The sequence below is a fragment of the Embiotoca jacksoni genome, unplaced genomic scaffold (genome assembly GCF_022577435.1).
Source record: "Embiotoca jacksoni isolate LCO1_2020_lvr unplaced genomic scaffold, fEmbJac1.0.p SCAF_16, whole genome shotgun sequence".
NCBI classification, from domain to species: Eukaryota; Metazoa; Chordata; class Actinopteri; family Embiotocidae; genus Embiotoca; species Embiotoca jacksoni.
In genome coordinates, this window is record NW_027185296.1 from 12,984,001 (window position 1) to 13,002,294 (window position 18,294).

The window sequence follows — 18,294 nt, forward strand, 5'->3', positions numbered from 1 at the left end:
ATACACACACACATACATATATATATTTTTTTCTTTTTGTGTGAGAGTATTTTTTCCAACAACACATAGACTTATGTTCCACTGCTTTTGTAAATCCAAACCAAGGCTTATTTAAACCAGGATATGTGGAAAATCCCGGTTTAATACTTTGAGTCACACAGTTCATATCAATGATCACATGGTTCAACAAAGACTCCTTCAACATAAAGTAACAAACTGTTTATTTAAAAAAATAACACAGTATGGATACAGTCATACCACATCTTCTCCGTCACCAACAGGAAGTTGAAATGTTCTGACAGGAAGTGCAGGATTTAAACCTAAAGGTACACCGTGACGGGAGGATCCAGGAACAGCTGTTACAATGCTGGAGGTGACGTTGTGTTCACGGCTGTTGAAGGCACAGATTCAGGCTGTAGGGGGGGTCGTCAGTACGGGTCGTTGAAGGGGTAATGAGGATGTCCTGCATCCCGGGGAACGCGCTCTCCTCCCACCTGAAACAACCAACACAAACCTCAACACACCAGAACAAGAGCTCATCCAGTGGGACTCCCAATATATTTTTGTTATCACTTCCAATATCTGAGGTTTTGTGATATTTAAATGTGATCTTACTCTTGTTAAGATAAAGGAAACCCACCTGTATTAAAATCATGCTTCATCATACAGTGTAATGATCCCAGGCTCCCATATATAGAAGATTAGATTATTAAAGTAGAGCCTGTGAAGCACCAGAGAACATGAAGCCCACTTACGTCCATCATCGGCACGATGTAGCGCCAGCCTCTGTTCAGAGCTGTGATGCTTTTCATCTCCTCCGCTTCCAGGCTGAAGTCAAAAACCTTGACAACAACACAACAACACAACACGACACATTGTCAGCTGCAACTCCAGCACACACTGTAGAACATGTTCACAGCTTCTCCACCACGACGAGCTGTTCACACCCAGCCTGACTGAGACAGAAACACCCGTCTGTCTGAAAACTGTCCTGATGTGGACATGATTGTAGTGAGACTGAATATCTCCACCTGAAGGTTCTCTCTGATGCGAGACTCCGTCACACTCTTGGGGATCGTTACCACTCCTCGTTGTGCCTGCCACCTGCAATACAAACAATTTGTGTTGGAAAGATTTAGGCAGAGTTTCTTGAACACACCATTTTTTTTTGAGTCTCAATTATAAATAGAAGCAGACTGAAATGAGATTTTTGCAGGACTTGTAACAATATTAAAGATTTCTATTTTCTAAAATAAGTCAGTCACATCAGTCCTTTCTTTTGTTTTTATTTAACACACACTGTACCTTTTGTTTAACAAAAAATAAATTGTCACCAAACTACACAGAGGAGGACATTTCACAGTTTGCAGTACACTGCTAGTGCTCGCTCAATCAATCAATCAATCAATCAATCTGGAGCGAGAGAATTGATAAAACACACGATAGTCCTGAAATATCGTCCAGCTGTGCTGCTGTGGAGAATCCGTTTCTATTTCCTGGTTCGAGGCCTTTGGTGCTAAACAGAGCAGACGCTGGAGGGAACCAGCAGAAGTCCAATGACATGATAACATCGTGATATTTCAGTTATAAGTGCAGAACTTCTACATCTAAATCAACATGTGATGCATTCAAGTCAAACAATCCTGAATAAACCATCACTACAAATAAATCTCTCTGGATTTGACAGTATTTAGAGGTTTTAAATCTGCTTGTCTGCTGAGACATTCCTGTGCTGGCTGGATGAGTGCAGACTGAGCATGCTCTGTGGGACCCCCCAGCCTGGATATAAAAGAGGACATAGCCTCCGTGATGTCGTCCAGTCGCCCTCAGGACGCCCGAATGAAGCTCGTTTACTGAAACCGGGCAGAATCTCAAAGACTTCACATAAAATATACCAGCCAGATCCAGAATTTCACATCAATCTAAAGCTTCATAAAAAAATAATCAGGTGAGTTTTATATTGCTACACCCCCCCCCAAAAAAAAACCAAATAAAATAAAAGCGTGTCAGCATCTGTTTTCTTTCATTCCATTTTTCAGTTGTTCCTGCTGCAGAATGAAACCGTCCAGCAGACAGTGACCCACGCTGTCATCTTCACCTGTCCTCAGTGCACCTGAAACATTCTTTTAACTCCACAATATAATATTGATAGTTTGTCTGCATCCACGTTGATACGATGCTAAAATGTACCAATCTGTAAATGTCTGCTGAGAACGGGTCAGGAGTGAACTCTCACCTCAGGATGATCTGAGCCGGGGACTTCTGGTATTTCTCTGCGAGGGAGGCGACTACAGGCTCCTGAAGCAGGACGGGCTCATCCGGATGTTTCCAGGCCCGGTCCGGAGACCCCAGAGGACTGTAGGCCGTCATCACCAGGCCCCGATCCCGACAGTGGGTCAGAAGCTCCACCTGGGCCAGGTAGGGGTGGCCTTCTACCTGCCCGTCCCCCCACACACACAGATATCAGGGTCACTACAGGTGCTTTATAACCATCATCATCATCATCATCATCATCATCATCACAAACGTACTGCACCTGGAGGACAGTGGGTTTGATGCTGGCGACCGACAGGACGTCATCGATCTGCCTGCTGTTGAAGTTGGACAGGCCGATGGACCGGACCAGGCCCTTCCCCACCAGCTTCTCCATGGCGGCCCAGGTCAGCTTGTAGTCGGTGTCATCGTACAACAAGGTGCCGTCCTCCTTTTTAGGGAAGGGGACGTCTCCTCGTCTGGAAACACGAAGAAGGAGGTTTACTGATTTAGAAGTGTCAGCTGAAGGCCGACAAAGACAGAAAACAACCTGGAAGATGAATGTAGGAACTTTTTTGGACAACTTTTCTTTGTCCGAATCATTTTCAAAACGTCTCGTTACCTCCAGAAAACAAAGCTCATGTTTTCTGGAGGTAAGGAGTTGATTCCTCTGGTTATGAGACCTGGTGGAGGCTGAGCTCACTGGAAGGCGTAGGGCCAGTGGATGAGGTAAAGGTCCAGGTACTCCAGCTTCAGGTCCTTCAGCGTCTTCAACAGGGCCAGCTCCACGTCCTCCGCGTGGTGCTGCGTGTTCCACAGCTTGGACGTGACGAACACGTCCTCTCGTCTCAGGGGCTGGTGGACGGACGGTGTGGCGGACACGGCGTGAAATGATTCAGCAGGAAAAATATCAGGACAGTTGAGACAAAGACAAAATCCAGAGATCTGTCAGAGATATTAACATACAGCTGACATAATTACTGAGGCTGGTGTCCGTCCTCCTTAGAGGACAGAACTGATGAAGCGTGATGAAGCAGTTCTACCTTGTCGGGACCGAGCGTCTCCTGCAGGGCTTCTCCGACCTCGACCTCGTTGCCGTAAATGGGTGCGCAGTCGATGTGGCGATACCCCGCCTCCAGCGCCCAGATCACGGCCTGCTTCACCTGGGATGGAGGGAACAAGAGGACACCTGAGGTTGCATTGGGGCACAACCATCAACTGGAAAAAACTAGTTTCACTGAGTAAAAGTTCATCTTTAAGTTTTTGACCTGAAAATTTAGAGGAAACATTCAAATTTCAGTCATTTAACTACAAATGTTACAACCTGACTTTCATTTACACACTCGCACACGGATGCAGGCAGAAATGATCTGACATGTTGTCAGATGGATTTAAATGAGCAGTGGGTTTTTTGTCCACTGGGGGGTGCAAGGGAGCAGATGAACACAACATTGACACGTTCCAGCTTCTAAAGCTAATATTTACAGCTGTTAGCAAACACACTACTAAACACATGCTGCCAAGACGCACACACATTGTGTGTTTGTGTGTGTGTGTGTGTGTGTGTGTGTGTGTGTGTGTGTGTGTGTGTGTGTGTGTGTGTGTGTGTCCTCCTGAATCATACAGATCCAACATTTCCTCTCCTCTGACTCTGTTTTGGTCTCCTGAGGAAATATCTGCCTCTCAGCTGCTGTTCACCTGCTGACTGTGCAGTTTATTTTTAGAGTTTATTTTTAAGAGCAGTTATGCTGATGACAGACTAAATGAAAACGGTAAAAGCTGCATAATTGTAAAACCCCAAAATAATGTGCTGTAAGAAGCGAAAACACAGCAGAGCTGAGGGGACTGCTGGAGTCCAGTGATAATGCTTCTGGGTTTTGACACTACTACGTTAAGATTACTTCAATTTATTATAAAAAATATTGATCAGTGCAGCTTTAGCGTGATATTACTGATATATTTCTGTATCTAGATGGACAAGAGGAGGGGGAGTGGGCAAGGCCGAGAGGCTGAATATTGTTCAGAGTTTCATGTTATTACAAAATAAATCAAATAAAGAGATGACATGGAAGAAGCAGGATGATTAAAGTGCAGCGTTCACCTTCCCCGGCTCACTCTTCCAGGTTCCCAGACCGATGAGGGGCATCTTGCGCCCCGTGTTGAGAACCGCAAACTCATTCATGCTTCTGTGAAACACCTTAAAGGAGGACAAGCAGAGTGCGAGTCAGTCAGTGAGGGGAGCTGCTCCGTTTCTGTAGGAAAGAAGTGGAGGCAATTGCAACAAGCAAACATATGACGAACTGTGGTTAGAGGAGGAACTGACTGCACATAATTATTACTTATTTTATATTTCAACTCTATGTTTTATTTTATCCGTTTCTTTTTCATTTGATCTGTTCTTATGCATCTCATTTCTTTATTATATTTTCAAATGTTCCTTTATACTTGTTTTTATGTAACACACTGCATGTAATTCTCTTGCTGTGAAGCACTTTGAGCTGCATCTTTTGTTTACGTTTATTATTATTATTATTATTAAATACATCAGTAGGCTGAGAAAGTTCAGCTGGACTGAGTAAATACAATGTGGAGGATTGTGTGAAGGTCCTGAGGAACAGAGGGATCCTAAACACACCTCACAGTGTGATGCCTCCCTCCACCTTACACATGACCAGGGTTAAAGGTCACACAGGGAGAACCCCCCCCCCCCCCTTCCCCAAGACAAAACTGGTCTCTTATTTGAAACAGCTGATGTAATCAAGAACAAAAACTAAGTCTATACGAGTGAATTTATTAAATATAATGATTTAATATGATATTAGGGTGCATATGTTTAGCACAGTTTGCCCCAGCCTGTCGGATGGAAAAGTTCTGCAGGCTGATCTGTGACGCTGGCGGAGGGAATTCATTATTATCTCCACTTAAAGAAATACATGACAAAAATCACTATATTTGCAAACAAGAACAAAACACCCTGTTGGTACGTCCCGGAGAGCTGAAAAGGAAACCCGGTATTTCCACAGCCCTGTTTTTAGGCCCAGCTGCCAAACCAATTCCTCAACGTGCCTCAAACAGGGATTTCAGCTGTCCGATCCAAACAGGACTCGGAGGGATTCGTGCACGCCCTCATCCCGAACAAGAGGGAAACATATTTATTGTCTGATCTTTACAAAATCAGCATTACACATGCAATCTACACATTATAAAAAAAATACATGACACTGCAGATGTTTATGTATCGTCAGCAGGAGGACCGTGGATGTGTACAGACGGGTTCCTGAACAGGGCCTGGTACCACGTCTTCATTCGCTTCATAAATTGTTGTTTTAGTCCAAAAGCAGCAACGTTTCTTCAGTCATTTACAGAAGAGAGTAAAGTTCACAGCGAGCCTAAAGAAGTCAAAACCCTGTGACATGAGAACCTGCTTCTTCATTTTCTAAATCAACTTGCAGCCCCTCAGATTTATTCTATGACACCTTGTGGGGCCACGACCTTCAGTTTGAGAACCTAAAATGTGACACCCATGTTAAAAACGGTCCGATTTGATCGGTTGATTCCTACCTGCAGCAATTTGTTCAATTCACCCAGCAGGACGAGGTCATGGAGCTGCACGTGTCCCGCTCCTTTATTTCACTGCCTCCTGATGTGTTCACTGAGATGTTGTTTTTATGCAGCACTCATCTTGCCAGTAAAAACACAACAGACATGTTCCTGATCTCGACATCCAGTCAGCTGATGTCCTGGAGTCACGCGCACAGCCCCGCCCCAACGTGACTGAGCTCGCGCCTCGGGAACAAAACCTTTTCAACAACTTGCACAAAAAGTGACGTTTCAACAGCGCAGCGGATATTAACCAAACCACGTGATTCACCACGGAGACACGAGGCTTTCACTCGGGGGCTCGATAACAGTGACGTCACCGTTCAGCTCTTCTTCAGCACGTGACCGTCACAGCTAGCCAGCTTCAGCTCTCACCTGATGACGTCACTTTCCGCCTTTATTCCATGTTCAGTGATTTATCCCGAGGACATCCCGTTACAGACCGACTCACCGTCAACCAGCGTGCACCGGCCGCTTCACGACTCCTCTCGGTGCGGACATTACACAACGTTAACCGGCACGACCGGCGATTCAACGGTCACACAACTCACCACGTCTCCTCTGACTTCCGGCAGGGACATCTTCGTGTTGTCCTCCAGCTCCTCCACGAGAATGCAGGACTGCTCTTTGCTGACAAATGTTCAAAACCACCACCTCATCTTGTTGACGTTTCTTCTTCCGGTTTGATGATGCCGGTATTTCCGCTGAAAGTCCGGGTGGAATAAAAGTCACGAAAATATGTCGAAATTAGGAATTTAATAAAATAAATAAGTGAACATGTTGTTTATTTTGGGTGAACAGAATATTCATAAATTGCAATTTGTGTATATTAAATATTAACAGCGGTTTTCAGTTTTACTTTTTTAAAGGCCTGAAAGGATTCAGATTATCTGGCTATAAAAATTAACTTTTTTACTCGGCTATCTATTTTAATGTAATCTTATTCATTTGATTTCATAATTTGATTATCTTTATATTATCAACAATTTTATTTTGAAAGGTTTTAACTGAAACTGAAGTTACTTTTGGTTTTAATAAAGCGTTCCACGTTTAAATAAAGATGTGTTTTGTTAGGATAGTGACGTTATAGCAGTCTACAAAAAGCGGGAAGTATGAGTCTAAACGTACATTTAATCTGAGGATCATTTACATGCAATATTTCATAATACATACAGCTTTTACAATATATATGTAACTGGCAGATTCTTTGTTCTCTATTGAGGCACACATGTCCTCACCAAGCACCAAGCAGGGCTTGAAGTGACATCATTATTATTATTACATTTTATATACTGAATAAAAACAATGGATTTTTAACCTACAGATTTTTGTTTAAGAAAAACAAATGACTCAGCAGGAGAAAACATTTCCCTTTTCCCTTGTGATTTTAAATAATTTGGTAAATATTGCCTTGTCAACATTGGGATTAGGCTAAGATAATAATTCCATTGCCAACTGTGTCCACACAGGCAAGCTATCCCGACATCGTTCATAATGTGTTACTTTTGAAAGCAGACCACTGTAGGAACACACAAAAGCGCCCTGTTTATGATATCAAGCACGCAGCAGAGGGAGCTGAAAGACATCCGGATGTACAACAGGATGAATGTCTGCAGTCTGCTGCTTCCTCAAGGCCAGCGAGGAGACACGTTGAAGAGCCTCAGACGCACAAGGACACAACACAGAAGCATTCACTCGCTAATTATCACGGTGCAGTTTTCATTTCTTGATGACTTCTTTTTCTCTTCTATTGTTTGAGGTAATAATGTTGAAGAACTGGCAAAAAAAACCGTCAAAAATGCCCAGCATTAGTTCAGTTAATACTTTTAAAAGAAAGCTCAAAACATATCTCTTTACATTAGTCTTTAACTAGTAACTCTTGAAGCTCTCTTGCACTTTAAAATGCATGTTGCTTATTGCTCTATTTGTGTTTAATTTTATTGATTTGATCTGTTTCCTTTGCATTTGATCAGTTCTTATGAATTTGATCTGTTTTTATGCATCTCATTTCTTTTCTATATCTTCAAATGTTCCTTTATATCTGTTTGTATGTGAAACACTGCATGTAATTATCTTGCTGTGAAGCACTTTGAGCTGCATTCCTTGTATGAAAGGGGCTATATAAATAAAATGTATTATTATTAATATTATTATTATGGGTGCAGCGTCATATGACACTACTGACGTTTATAGGGAGGAGAGGATAGTGCAGGTGCACTCCTCACCGGCAGGGGGCAGACTGCAAGAAGATATGAAGCACAAACCTGCAAGAAGAAACGGAAGTAAGATTAATATCAACAACCTGAGTTTACAACTCAGGCACAACTTCAACTGCAGCCTCGGTGGATCTTTCTGGACTCCATATTCACTTCTTACGGTTTTAATATTATCCGCCGTGTTATGGGGGAAGCGTTCTCCCGTAAAGTGGTTGTTTTAGAGCTGCTCGAGTCTTTGGAGGAGCGAAGTTAAACTGTGGTCAGCTGACCGGTGAGCTGCTGTTGACGGAGCGGGCTCACCTCCGCTCACCTCCGGCCTCCGCTCACCTCCGCTCACCTCCGGTCTCCGGTGAATCCGGTGGTGGGTGAAGCCAGAGAGAGTAGCGGCTCACCGTCCCGGTGGTTTGGAGGAGGTGCTGATAACTGTCCGGTCTGCGATGCCGCTGCAGCTGCTCTCTCCTGTCGACTAGCTGCTCCTCTCCGTCCTCCGGCCTCCCTCCTCCTCCGTCCTCCGTCCTCCTCCGGCCCGATGGCTCACTGCGGCTCCTCCGAGCCGAGCGCGAAGCGCCCGAACAGCATCCCGCCGCCGCCGCCGCCGCAGGGCGGTGTGGACCAGAGCATGAAGCCGGTGCTCTTCGAGATATTCGGAGAGATATGGACCGTCCAGTCGAGGCTCGGCCAGGGAGTGTCGGCCTCGGTGTACCGGGTCAGCTCCGGTAGAGCCACCACCGCCGCCGTCAAGGAGTTTCAGGCCGACACTCAGGGGGGAGACTACGGGTTTCACAAGGAGAGGTCGGTGCTGGAGGACATCCAGGGACACAAAAACATCGGTAACAAGCAGCTTCACACGGAGAGCCGCAGACACGTTTTCACTCTGCCGCTCTTTTTCTTTTTTTAATAGAGATGATGTCATCAGAAACATGTTAGATTTCCATCTGCCATCTAAAGACGTGATATGATAACGAGCTGGTGTCTAATGTACCGACAACATCCACCTGACTGTAGTCTCTGTAGGACCTTTGAAACCTGGACTCAGAATGAAGATGCATCAGATTATTATCCTGATTCATTTCATGACTAAACATATTGTGAAAGTCTTAAAGATGTGGTGTGAAGCTGTTCCTGGTCCTCGGTGGTGCTGTCACATCGTGTCTCCACCAGGAGACCCTGAAAGAAGTTCTTTGTCTGCATTGATAGGAGTGTGAGGCGTGTTGTATGCGTGTTAACAGACGTGTTGTATGCGTGTTAACAGGCGTGTTGTATGCGTGTTAACAGGCGTGTTGTGTTGCTCCTCAGTGACGCTGTACGGGGTGTTCACCAACCACAGCTGTATGGGTGTCACCACCCGCTGTCTTCTGCTGGAGCTGCTGGATGTCAGCGTGTCTGAGCTGCTTGTGAGAGGAAACAGCAGCACTCAGGGTGACAGGTGAGTGAGTGATGTCACTCCTTCTCTTCTGATTGAAGTGCTCATGGTGCATTTCAGCCAGTATAGGGTCTTTTTTTTTCATTTCCTTGTCTGAAAATATTGATATTTCTTTGGTGTATGTCACACCACTACGAGCAGTAACGTGATAACGGGTCCCCACACGCAATCAAGACATAAACACACACAAGAGTGAAGTTTTATTGTGTTTGGAAAGCAGGAGATGTCGAGGTCTTACTGCAAAACACGGTTTAATACACACTTCCACAATTAAATGACACAAAACTATTGACTGTTTTCAAAATACAGCAGAAGTACTGGAACACTAAAGAAATCTACAACTGCAGCAGGACAGAAGGAGCAAGCGATGCAAGACAAACTAAAGATATGCACATTTCATCCACCTGCGCGTCTGTCGGTCACAACATGCACAGTTTGTACTGATACCAGCAGAACGTCCCGCCTCAGTCCGTCCGTCCCTCTTAAAACTGGACAACTGTTAAAGTCTGAGCATTGTATTCAACCCAAACTAGGCTGTTTCTGTCTGAAGTTTTCTACCATCATTCTTTGAGGCTTTTGTTATAATACTCTTGATGTTAATGTCATTTTCTTTTTGCCTTTCAAAGTTAAACGTTACTCAGTAAAGATGGTGAAATGAAGCGCTGACATGTTGAAACTTCCTTCAGACCAGCGCACACTGCCATCTACTGGTTGAACACGTGTGCTGCACGTGAAGTAACAAACACAAAGGAGGTCATTATGAATCTGAGTGAGAAGTAGAATCTGTGAATGCAATTTATTAAAATGAGTTTGAAGATGAAAATTTGTCACATTTTAGACCCTGCTGTATACAAAGAATAAATATCTTGAGTATAAACTGGGTCCAATCTATTGTATGTATATTGTATGTTGGTATTCGTACTGTAGTGTGAGCTCACGGTGTCTGATGCTCTGCTCAGACCCCAGCAGGGCCACTCCATGTGGCTCGTCCAGCACTGTGCCAGAGACATCCTGGAGGCTCTGGCCTTCCTGCACAGGGAGGGCTACGTCCACGCAGACCTCAAACCACGCAACATCCTCTGGAGCGCCGATGACCAGTGTTTCAAGCTCATCGACTTCGGCCTCAGCTTCAAGCAGGGAAACCAGGTCTGTGTGTGTGTGTGTGTGTGTGTGTCTGTGTCTGTGTGTGTGTTATTACAGTGGTGTCCCTTCTTCCAGGATGTGAAGTACATCCAGACAGATGGGTACCGTGCTCCGGAGGCGGAGCTACAGAACAGCCTGGCTCAGGCCGGGGTGGAGATGGAGGGAGACTCAGGCTGCACGGCTGCTGTGGACTCCTGGAGCCTCGGCATCATCCTGCTGGAGATGTTCTCGGGAGTTAAACTCAAAGACACGCTCCGCTCGCAGGAGTGGAAGGTAGGACGGACACCTCGTCAATGATGCTCTTTTAATGGAATCAGAAGGCCTTCCAAAAATCACAGAAAGTTTTGAGCATTAGTTCCAGTCAGATTATGATATCCTGTCTTGCAGGATAACAGCGCTGCCATCGTAGACACCATCTTCACCAGCAGCAGTGTGGTGAGCCCCGCCATCCCCGTCTACCACCTCAGAGACCTCATCAAGAGGTAAACTTCATCTCCCTGACTACATGATGACATCATCAGTCGTATTATAATGTTAACGACGTGTCCCTGTGTATCTGCAGCATGCTGCTCAACGACCCTAAACAGAGATGCTCAGCTGAAACTGCCCTGTTCAGCCCCTTCTTCAGCATCCCCTTCGGTACGTGTCTACATCTGAGACGTACACCAGGATAAACACAACTCTGTGTGTTATACTCACCTGTGTGTGTGTGTGTGTGTGTGTGTGTGTGTGTGTGTGTGTGTGTGTGTGTGTGTGTGTGTGTGCGTGCGCGTGTGTGTGTGTGTACCAGCGCCTCACATTGAGGACCTGGTCCTGCTGCCCTCTCCTGTTCTGCGTCTGCTCAACCTGATTGACGACAGCCACCTGCATAATGAAGAAGAGTACGAAGGTACAAGAACCAAATGTCGTTCTTTTTTCCAGACAGTTTATGTCGTATATATTTTGTTTGGATAGATTTCCTGCAGACAGTTTGTTCTAGAGCTCCATGCCTTTGCAGAAATATAAAACTAACCACACGTTGCTCCCAGATATTCTGGATGACATGAAAGAGGAGTGTCAGAAGTACGGCTCGGTGGTGTCTCTGCTCATCCCCAAGGAGAACCCTGGGAAAGGACAGGTAAACATTTAAAGGTGCTATTATTCATCTCCAGACACTAACTGAGGAGAATAAAACTGCACATCAGACACACGAACCGAACACTTCATCAGGAAACTGCTGGTCGTGGGTCTCAAACAGATTTACTTCTTCCTGGTCTGGACTCCAAACATGTCGGAAACCTTGATCTGAGATTGTGCTGCATGTCGACATGTTTCATCACTTCAATTGTACCGATCTGTCAGCTGCACGTTGACGCTGCTGACCTGCTGTTCTACCAGATAGAAATGCTTACGAGGAGACGGTAAGCTTTCCTGCTGCTACTAAACACACTGCAGCTAAGAGGGAACAGGGAAGCGTGGTGGTCAATCATTGATAAGACAAATTGCAGCCACTTAATGTTTCATCTAAATGAGGTGCAAACATGTCGTCAAAGTGCTCGTAAAATAGATGAATGTCAAGCAGAGCTTAATAGATGCTGGAAAATGTGTTTGTGCAAAGAAGAGACGGCTTGCAGGGACTCAGCCAATGAAACTCTTCAGTGACATCAGAACTGTGATGAAGGATCACACACACACACACACACACACACACACACACACACACACACACACACTCTCTCTCTCGCACACACACACACACACTCCCTCTAACTCCTCGTTTCACATGTCCTCCAGGTGTTTGTGGAGTACGCCAACTCCAGCGACTCCAAAGAGGCCCAGAGGCTGCTGACAGGCCGAACCTTCGATGGGAAGTTCGTGGTCGCCACCTTCTACCCTCTGAGCGCCTACAAGAGAGGTTACCTGTACCAGACTGTTCAGTGAAGCTCCCGCTACACCTCTGCATGATTTAAAGACAGCTGCACTGGGCTCCACGTCCTCTCACGGTCACGAGTGTTCGTCCCCGCAGCTGAAACCGTCTCAGTTCTAAAGTAGTTGTCAGTCCTGCATGTTATCATGGTGGTGTTCTGCAGTCAGTGCTGTGAGGAGCTTCTGCCTGCAGTCTCTTATCAGTTTCACGACAGCGGTCAGAGGACAGCAGGTCCTCCTCTAGCTTCCCTTTCACTCATTCCTTCATTAGGACCTCTGTTACATGAGAAACCCTTTATCTGATGGTAGAGCACAGTCTGACGGTCTGTGCTCTACATTAAACGGCTCTAGAGCTTCTCTCTGGATGAATGAACAGCGAGACACGTCGTCCGTGTCGGGATGTGATTAGAAACATGTCGCAGGCTGACACTGATGTGTTGGAGTTTTAGGACTCCAAAAACCTCCTGTAAAAATCACATCCCTCTGAAGTGAAGATTTAGTCTTCGTTCTGTCAGCTAACAATAATTATCATGATATAATTACTGCTCATTTCTATTTGTAATGTGAGGCTCTTAGAGGAGTTGGTCCCAGGGATGTCCTGATGTCCTCTGGCTGTTTTCAAGGAGACATGTTTTTAAACAGACCGTCCTCCAGCTGGTAGTCTTGGTTCTCTGCGTCTATCTGAGCACGCTCAGGGCTCCCAGCGCCCCCCGTCCTGTAGCCCTAATGGTTCGTAGCTTTTACAGTGCGTGAACGTGGTCCGAGGATAATTTCGTTGTCATTTGCTTCCTCTAGTAAAGACGTGCAGCTTTCACAGCAACGCTGAACAAGTCAAAATGATCCGATTCATCCAGGAACAGGTGTGTGAAGGCAATCTGAAGCAGAGGTTGAAGATGTTCTGAATCAAGAGCGTCAGGCTGGTCATGAGATGCAGATGGTACATTAGCACCCGTCGTGTAAAGTGGGTCGGGCATTGTTGTAATTTTCAGGTTTTGTTAGAAGTGGGAGCGGTCTGTGTTTCTGTCCCCACTGTGGTTAAATCCCTGCTGATGTACGGGGGAGGAACACTAGTAGTCCAACTACACAGATAAGAGATAAGGGAGCAGCGCTGTTGTCCTGTGGCGTCTGTTAGGACACAGCAGTGTCTCGTACAGTTTGAAGAAAAGCTGCTCGTTGCCTGACCAGATGTAAAATTGTGCAGCTTTAAAACAAAGATTTTAACCAGCCAGAAAAAAGATGGTTTGGTTGTTTTGTTGTCAGATTATTAATGGTAGCAGCCAGCTCGGTGAAATGTGTTTGTTGTTTGTAGAAGCAGCAGTTCTGATGTTCCCTCCTCTCCACTTTCTAACACTGGATGTTGTCGTACACGTTCAGCCCACTCTGTAAGTTCTGTCTAATGATGTTTTACACAAGTGCCCTGAGACCATCACAAGCTGCTACACCACCTGGCGGCGCTTCAGCTACGGGATGTTTATTTCTCACGTAGCTGCAGCCGCTGCAGAGGCCTTAAAACGCAACTCTCTTCCTGCAGACTCGGTCTGCACACTAACACAACCCGACTGTTACAGACGAGACGGAGCACACATTTGGTTTAGTTTCTTCGTGAAGCTGCTCGTTGCTGTTTCTTCCCTGTATTCTTGTTAAAGCAGCTACAGGAGATGGTGCTGCTGTTGCTCAAACTAAACAAAGCTAAAGTAACTGCCACCCTGTCACCATCATGTCAGGCTGCAGCTACACAACAGTGTCGCGTGTATTAAAGTGGAAAATGGTGTGCTTTATTGCTTATGCAGGCAATTTTTTGGGGTCATTTATTCAAGGTAGAATGTGTCAGCTCTTCTCTAATAGTTCTACAGCTTTGCTTTAAAGTGAGGTGTGTGAGGAGCTGCATGTTGGAGAGCTCTGCTTCTGTTTCACTGGACAAGTCATTAAGTGTGACACAAACCAGAAACTGATAGAAAACAGGAACAAGTTTGAAGCCTGCGGACGTATAAATCAACCTATTTTGACTAAGTTATGTGTTTCTTCCCATGTTAAGATTTTTATTTGAATTATATGTGACATAAAAAAAAAGAGGAAAAGGAAAAATTGCTGGTTGATCCTGTGTAAAGTTCTATAAATTATATATCTATGTATTTTTCTACATGCTTTATTTCTGTGTGCCTGAAAAGACGATTCCAAAGTTTCCACGAGAAAAATAACTTGAATTCGACTCCAACCACTTTCCCAAACAGCAGTTTTTCTATCAAGTGGTATAAAAAGAAAGATGATCCGTGTTATGAGCGACGTCTAAACAGTCCTCAAATAATAAGAAGTCTAAGAGCACAGTTTCTGTCCCAGGCTGTTCCTCATTAGTCCCAGAGTTTGTAAAGGACCTGGTGCAGAACATGAATCTGTGATGATGTCATCAAAATCCCTGAAGACATTTGAAATTTGTCTGATTTTATATTCCTGTTTTGTGGAGCTCCACAGCTTCTGTATGATCATGTGTTCCAGGTCCTCTGAAAAGGAAGAAACTCACCACAGGTCTGCTGAATCAAATCAAAGGAGAAGTATGGTCCTTAGATTCAGCAGCGTGGGGACAGGGTGGACATTGCGAAGTGAACTTTTCTTCTGTGCAGATTCTGTGTTGTTTTCAGGTGTAATAGTTTGAGTCTGAGGCCTGCTGGGCGGCCGTGTGACCCAGCGGTTGTTGCTGATTGAAGCCTTCAGTCCAAATGATTCAGAGCACGAGTTCATTCACCGGACTGAGTCCACTTTGCAGCGTGAACGGTGTGTAGCTGTACGTCTTCCTGTCCTGGAGGACGGACTCTGACTCTGTTCAGTGTCCGGTTGTTGATGAATATGAGCAGCAGGTCACCAGCTGTGGATCCAGATGTGGTTTTTACTGCTAGTTTACATGGTGAAGAGCAGAGCAGGTGTTTTCTGTGGCTGCCTCTTGAAAAGGATCACGTGATCTCATGGCCTTTCATGAGCGGATGAAAATCTGGATGAATTGATGCGGCGTTTGAAAATGTTTGTTCTCTGCAGGTCTGAATGTGCTGCTGATGTTTCATTCAGTTTTGGCAGAGCTGAGAGTCGGCAGTGAAACAGCCTTCAAATGTTGGAGTCAAATATTTCTGCAGGCTTCAGGTGACCTGAGTGTTTGCTTCAAGTCCATCCTCAACGTGGTGTGAGCTCGAATATGTAAAATCAGCTTTATTTTGTTTGTTTACACAGTTGTTGTAGTTAAGTTCTCTTAATGTTATGAAAAGATAGTTTTTTATTTTATATATTTGTATTTTTTTTCTCTGTCTGTAGATCTAATTTAACTTTGAATGGTACCAATCTGATAAAATGGTCTCAGTCCCGTCTGAGAGGATTTAAGTGTCAGACTTTTTTTTAAAATACCCTCAAAGAAAGCAGACAAAAGCAGAAAACATGACATTTAAGAAGCTGAAACCAGACAATATTTGTCTTGATAGATAGTTGACCATAAACTCTGTAGATTCAGACTCTTACTAATTGTTACAGCACTAATTTATACTTGTTTAAGTGCAGAGCAATGTGAGTCAGATTAAATGAAGGTAAAACCAATATCAGCACGTTTTTCCACTACTGATCTTGTTAACGTATGTGCCGTTTTGAAAAGATGCTGTTTGAACTCCCATGTCCTCCATGCACATAGCTGTCTTTAGAGATGCCTGTTTCTGTGTGAATCTTGCTCACTTGGCACTCGAGAGGACAGAGTGAAAGAATCCGTAAGAGCTGTGTGACCCGTGTTGGTGTTGAGCTGACAAGTTATTTCCCAGAGCTGGGAATGTATCCAAAGCTCTGTAAATCAGTGTGTATGCATGGACTTTGTTGCTTTGTTTACCTGCACACTTTTTACCTGTCTCTCCTGCCAGACCTCGGGGTCCTCCATCCTTGGACATCTTCCATCTCTGTGGCTCTGATTTAAACTTTCAGCCTTTTACGTTGTAAAAAGAGAGTTCCATCTATTTTTGACTTCAATGTTGTTATTTTTGATTGTGGTTTTTTTTTTGTCTTTGAGGCTGCATTACATAACTCCTCCGTGTTTAACCCTTTAAATGTCAAACACCTTCTCACTACCAAGGAGGTTGGAAAATGAGCTGAAGTGCTATTTTAAGCCAGTTTTTAGTCATCAAAGATGTATTTTTTTTCCAGGGTTGTTCATGGCTTTATACGTTGGAAAAGCTATTTTGCTGTGTGTGTGTGTGTGTGTGTGTGTGTGTGTGTGTGTGTGTGTGTGTGTGTGTGTGTGTGTGTGTGTGTGTGTGTTGTAAAAGGAAATGTAAAAATCAGTGAGGAAGTGAAGAGTGCTGCCGGTTGTTTGTACACTGATATCTGCAGAACCCAGTCCAGTCCTAAAGCACATCAGGTGAGGATAATCTTAAAAACTCTTTATAGCACAGCAGATAAAAGCAGAAGCGGCTTCATTCTGCTTCATCAGAAACTGACACAACCATCAGCACTAGTTTTCATTGTTTTACCTCTGTGATTGTTGATGTAACCAGTCAGCTGAAGGCGAATACAATCGTCACACTACAGCATGGGGTCCACCTGCTGCTTAGTTTTAAACTGACCTTGTATTTAATATCATGCAGGTGTTAACTGGTGGAAGAACGAACTACTATTAATGTTGAATTCTCATTTACATCTGCAACAATCATTTCACCTCCTCTCTGACCTACTGTTGTCCAGTTGGGTTTAAAGAATACATGTCAGGCAGCACAAACTCTTGAGGGCTGAGAAATTTAAATCCTGACACAACTATTAGCCAACTGAAACCAAATGATGTGGGAGGAGGGAGAAGCTGCACAGCTTTTGTTTCATTTTGAGTCTGGAAAACGCCAAAAAGTCCAATTGTCAGTGTAATCATTTAAAATATCAAAAGACAATCCTGAAAACAACTGTTGCCTTTTTTTTTCTGAGGTCTTCCTTTGGTTTCTTTTGAAGCAGTTTGGTTGAGAAGCAGTTTGTTGAATGTTAGGTAAAACTTGGATGATGTTCCAGAGAACAGGGGGATAGGTGTGGCCAAATAAATGGTCTCTTTTTTTTCCTCAATGAAACATTGTTCATCGCCATCCTGAGTGAGTTGTCCTGTTCAAAATGTCCCACAGATCAAACTGAAAGCTGCTTTTTCTTTTTGAATCTGTTTTTAAATGAAGCACAATGTGAGAAGGTCACTGTATGCAAGATATGCATGCAACACGTGAAACTGCGAGTTAATCATGCTTTACAGGCTTCCAGTTGAAAGTGAATCATGAAACTCAGGCTGCTGTGTTTGAGTACATCATAATAAAAACTAAGCTTGACTTGAACTGCTGTTTGTCTGCTGTTTTGGGGGCACAGGGAGTCATTCATGCAGGTAATGATGGACAGGACGATACAGATGCTCTTTTACATTTATGTGTAGAGGTAGAGATCTGTTAGAAATGTTAAGCTTCCTATATTGGACCAAAATGCACCACACTTTGTGTAAAAAGTTCCTCAATGTAAAACAAGAACTTATCATTATATCATTATTTATCATCTATGGTTCATAATCTGGAGAAATCTCTGAACACAAGGGACAAGGCTGGAAACCAGTATTGGACGGACATGATTTTCAAGCCTTCAGGCAGCACTGCATTAAAAACAGACACAATTCTGAAGTGGAAATCACTGCATGGGCTCAGGAACAGTTGTGAAAACCATTGTCTGTGAACACAGTGCATCGCTGCGTCCACAAATGCAGGTTAAAACTCTCCAAAG

The 18,294-nt window shown here is 44.3% G+C and overlaps 2 protein-coding genes across 3 annotated transcripts; one reads left to right on the forward strand and one right to left on the reverse strand.

Annotated features, from left to right (window-relative positions):
• Positions 1 to 204: 204 nt before the first annotated feature.
• akr1a1b (aldo-keto reductase family 1, member A1b (aldehyde reductase)) lies at positions 205 to 6,542 on the reverse strand. 2 transcript variants are annotated; one of them, XM_069150988.1, is made up of 9 exons: positions 6,405 to 6,542; positions 4,355 to 4,450; positions 3,297 to 3,416; positions 2,957 to 3,108; positions 2,537 to 2,732; positions 2,237 to 2,436; positions 1,032 to 1,104; positions 756 to 842; positions 205 to 494 (listed from the first exon to the last, which is right to left on the reverse strand). In XM_069150988.1, exons 1-9 carry the CDS (start codon positions 6,432 to 6,434, stop codon positions 429 to 431), a joined length of 1,020 nt encoding a protein of 339 aa, XP_069007089.1. In that variant the 5' UTR covers positions 6,435 to 6,542; the 3' UTR covers positions 205 to 428. The 2 variants fall into 2 exon arrangements, with proteins under 2 accessions (XP_069007089.1, XP_069007090.1); XM_069150989.1 differs by lacking the exon at positions 6,405 to 6,542 and adding an exon at positions 5,815 to 6,026.
• A 1,592-nt stretch (positions 6,543 to 8,134) lies between these two features.
• uhmk1 (U2AF homology motif (UHM) kinase 1) lies at positions 8,135 to 17,861 on the forward strand. The gene is made up of 9 exons (XM_069150987.1): positions 8,135 to 8,899; positions 9,366 to 9,495; positions 10,452 to 10,638; positions 10,711 to 10,908; positions 11,023 to 11,117; positions 11,198 to 11,274; positions 11,426 to 11,524; positions 11,664 to 11,752; positions 12,409 to 17,861. The coding sequence occupies exons 1-9, from the start codon at positions 8,599 to 8,601 to the stop codon at positions 12,553 to 12,555; spliced, it is 1,323 nt and encodes a 440-aa protein (XP_069007088.1). The 5' UTR covers positions 8,135 to 8,598; the 3' UTR covers positions 12,556 to 17,861.
• Positions 17,862 to 18,294: the final 433 nt, after the last annotated feature.

Excerpts from the sequence above, each read along its gene's own strand:
- akr1a1b (XM_069150988.1), bottom strand. The coding sequence starts at position 6,434 with ATGTCCCTGCCGGAAGTCAGAGGAGACGTG. Across the intron at positions 2,437-2,536 it reads TCAAACCCACTGTCCTCCAG|GTAGAAGGCCACCCCTACCT; the intron begins GTGCAGTACGTT and ends GGGGACGGGCAG. Across the intron at positions 1,105-2,236 it reads CCGGCTCAGATCATCCTGAG|GTGGCAGGCACAACGAGGAG; the intron begins GTGAGAGTTCAC and ends TTTGTATTGCAG.
- uhmk1 (XM_069150987.1), top strand. The coding sequence starts at position 8,599 with ATGGCTCACTGCGGCTCCTCCGAGCCGAGCGCGAAGCGCCCGAACAGC. Across the intron at positions 10,639-10,710 it reads GCTTCAAGCAGGGAAACCAG|GATGTGAAGTACATCCAGAC; the intron begins GTCTGTGTGTGT and ends CCCTTCTTCCAG. Across the intron at positions 11,525-11,663 it reads TAATGAAGAAGAGTACGAAG|ATATTCTGGATGACATGAAA; the intron begins GTACAAGAACCA and ends CGTTGCTCCCAG.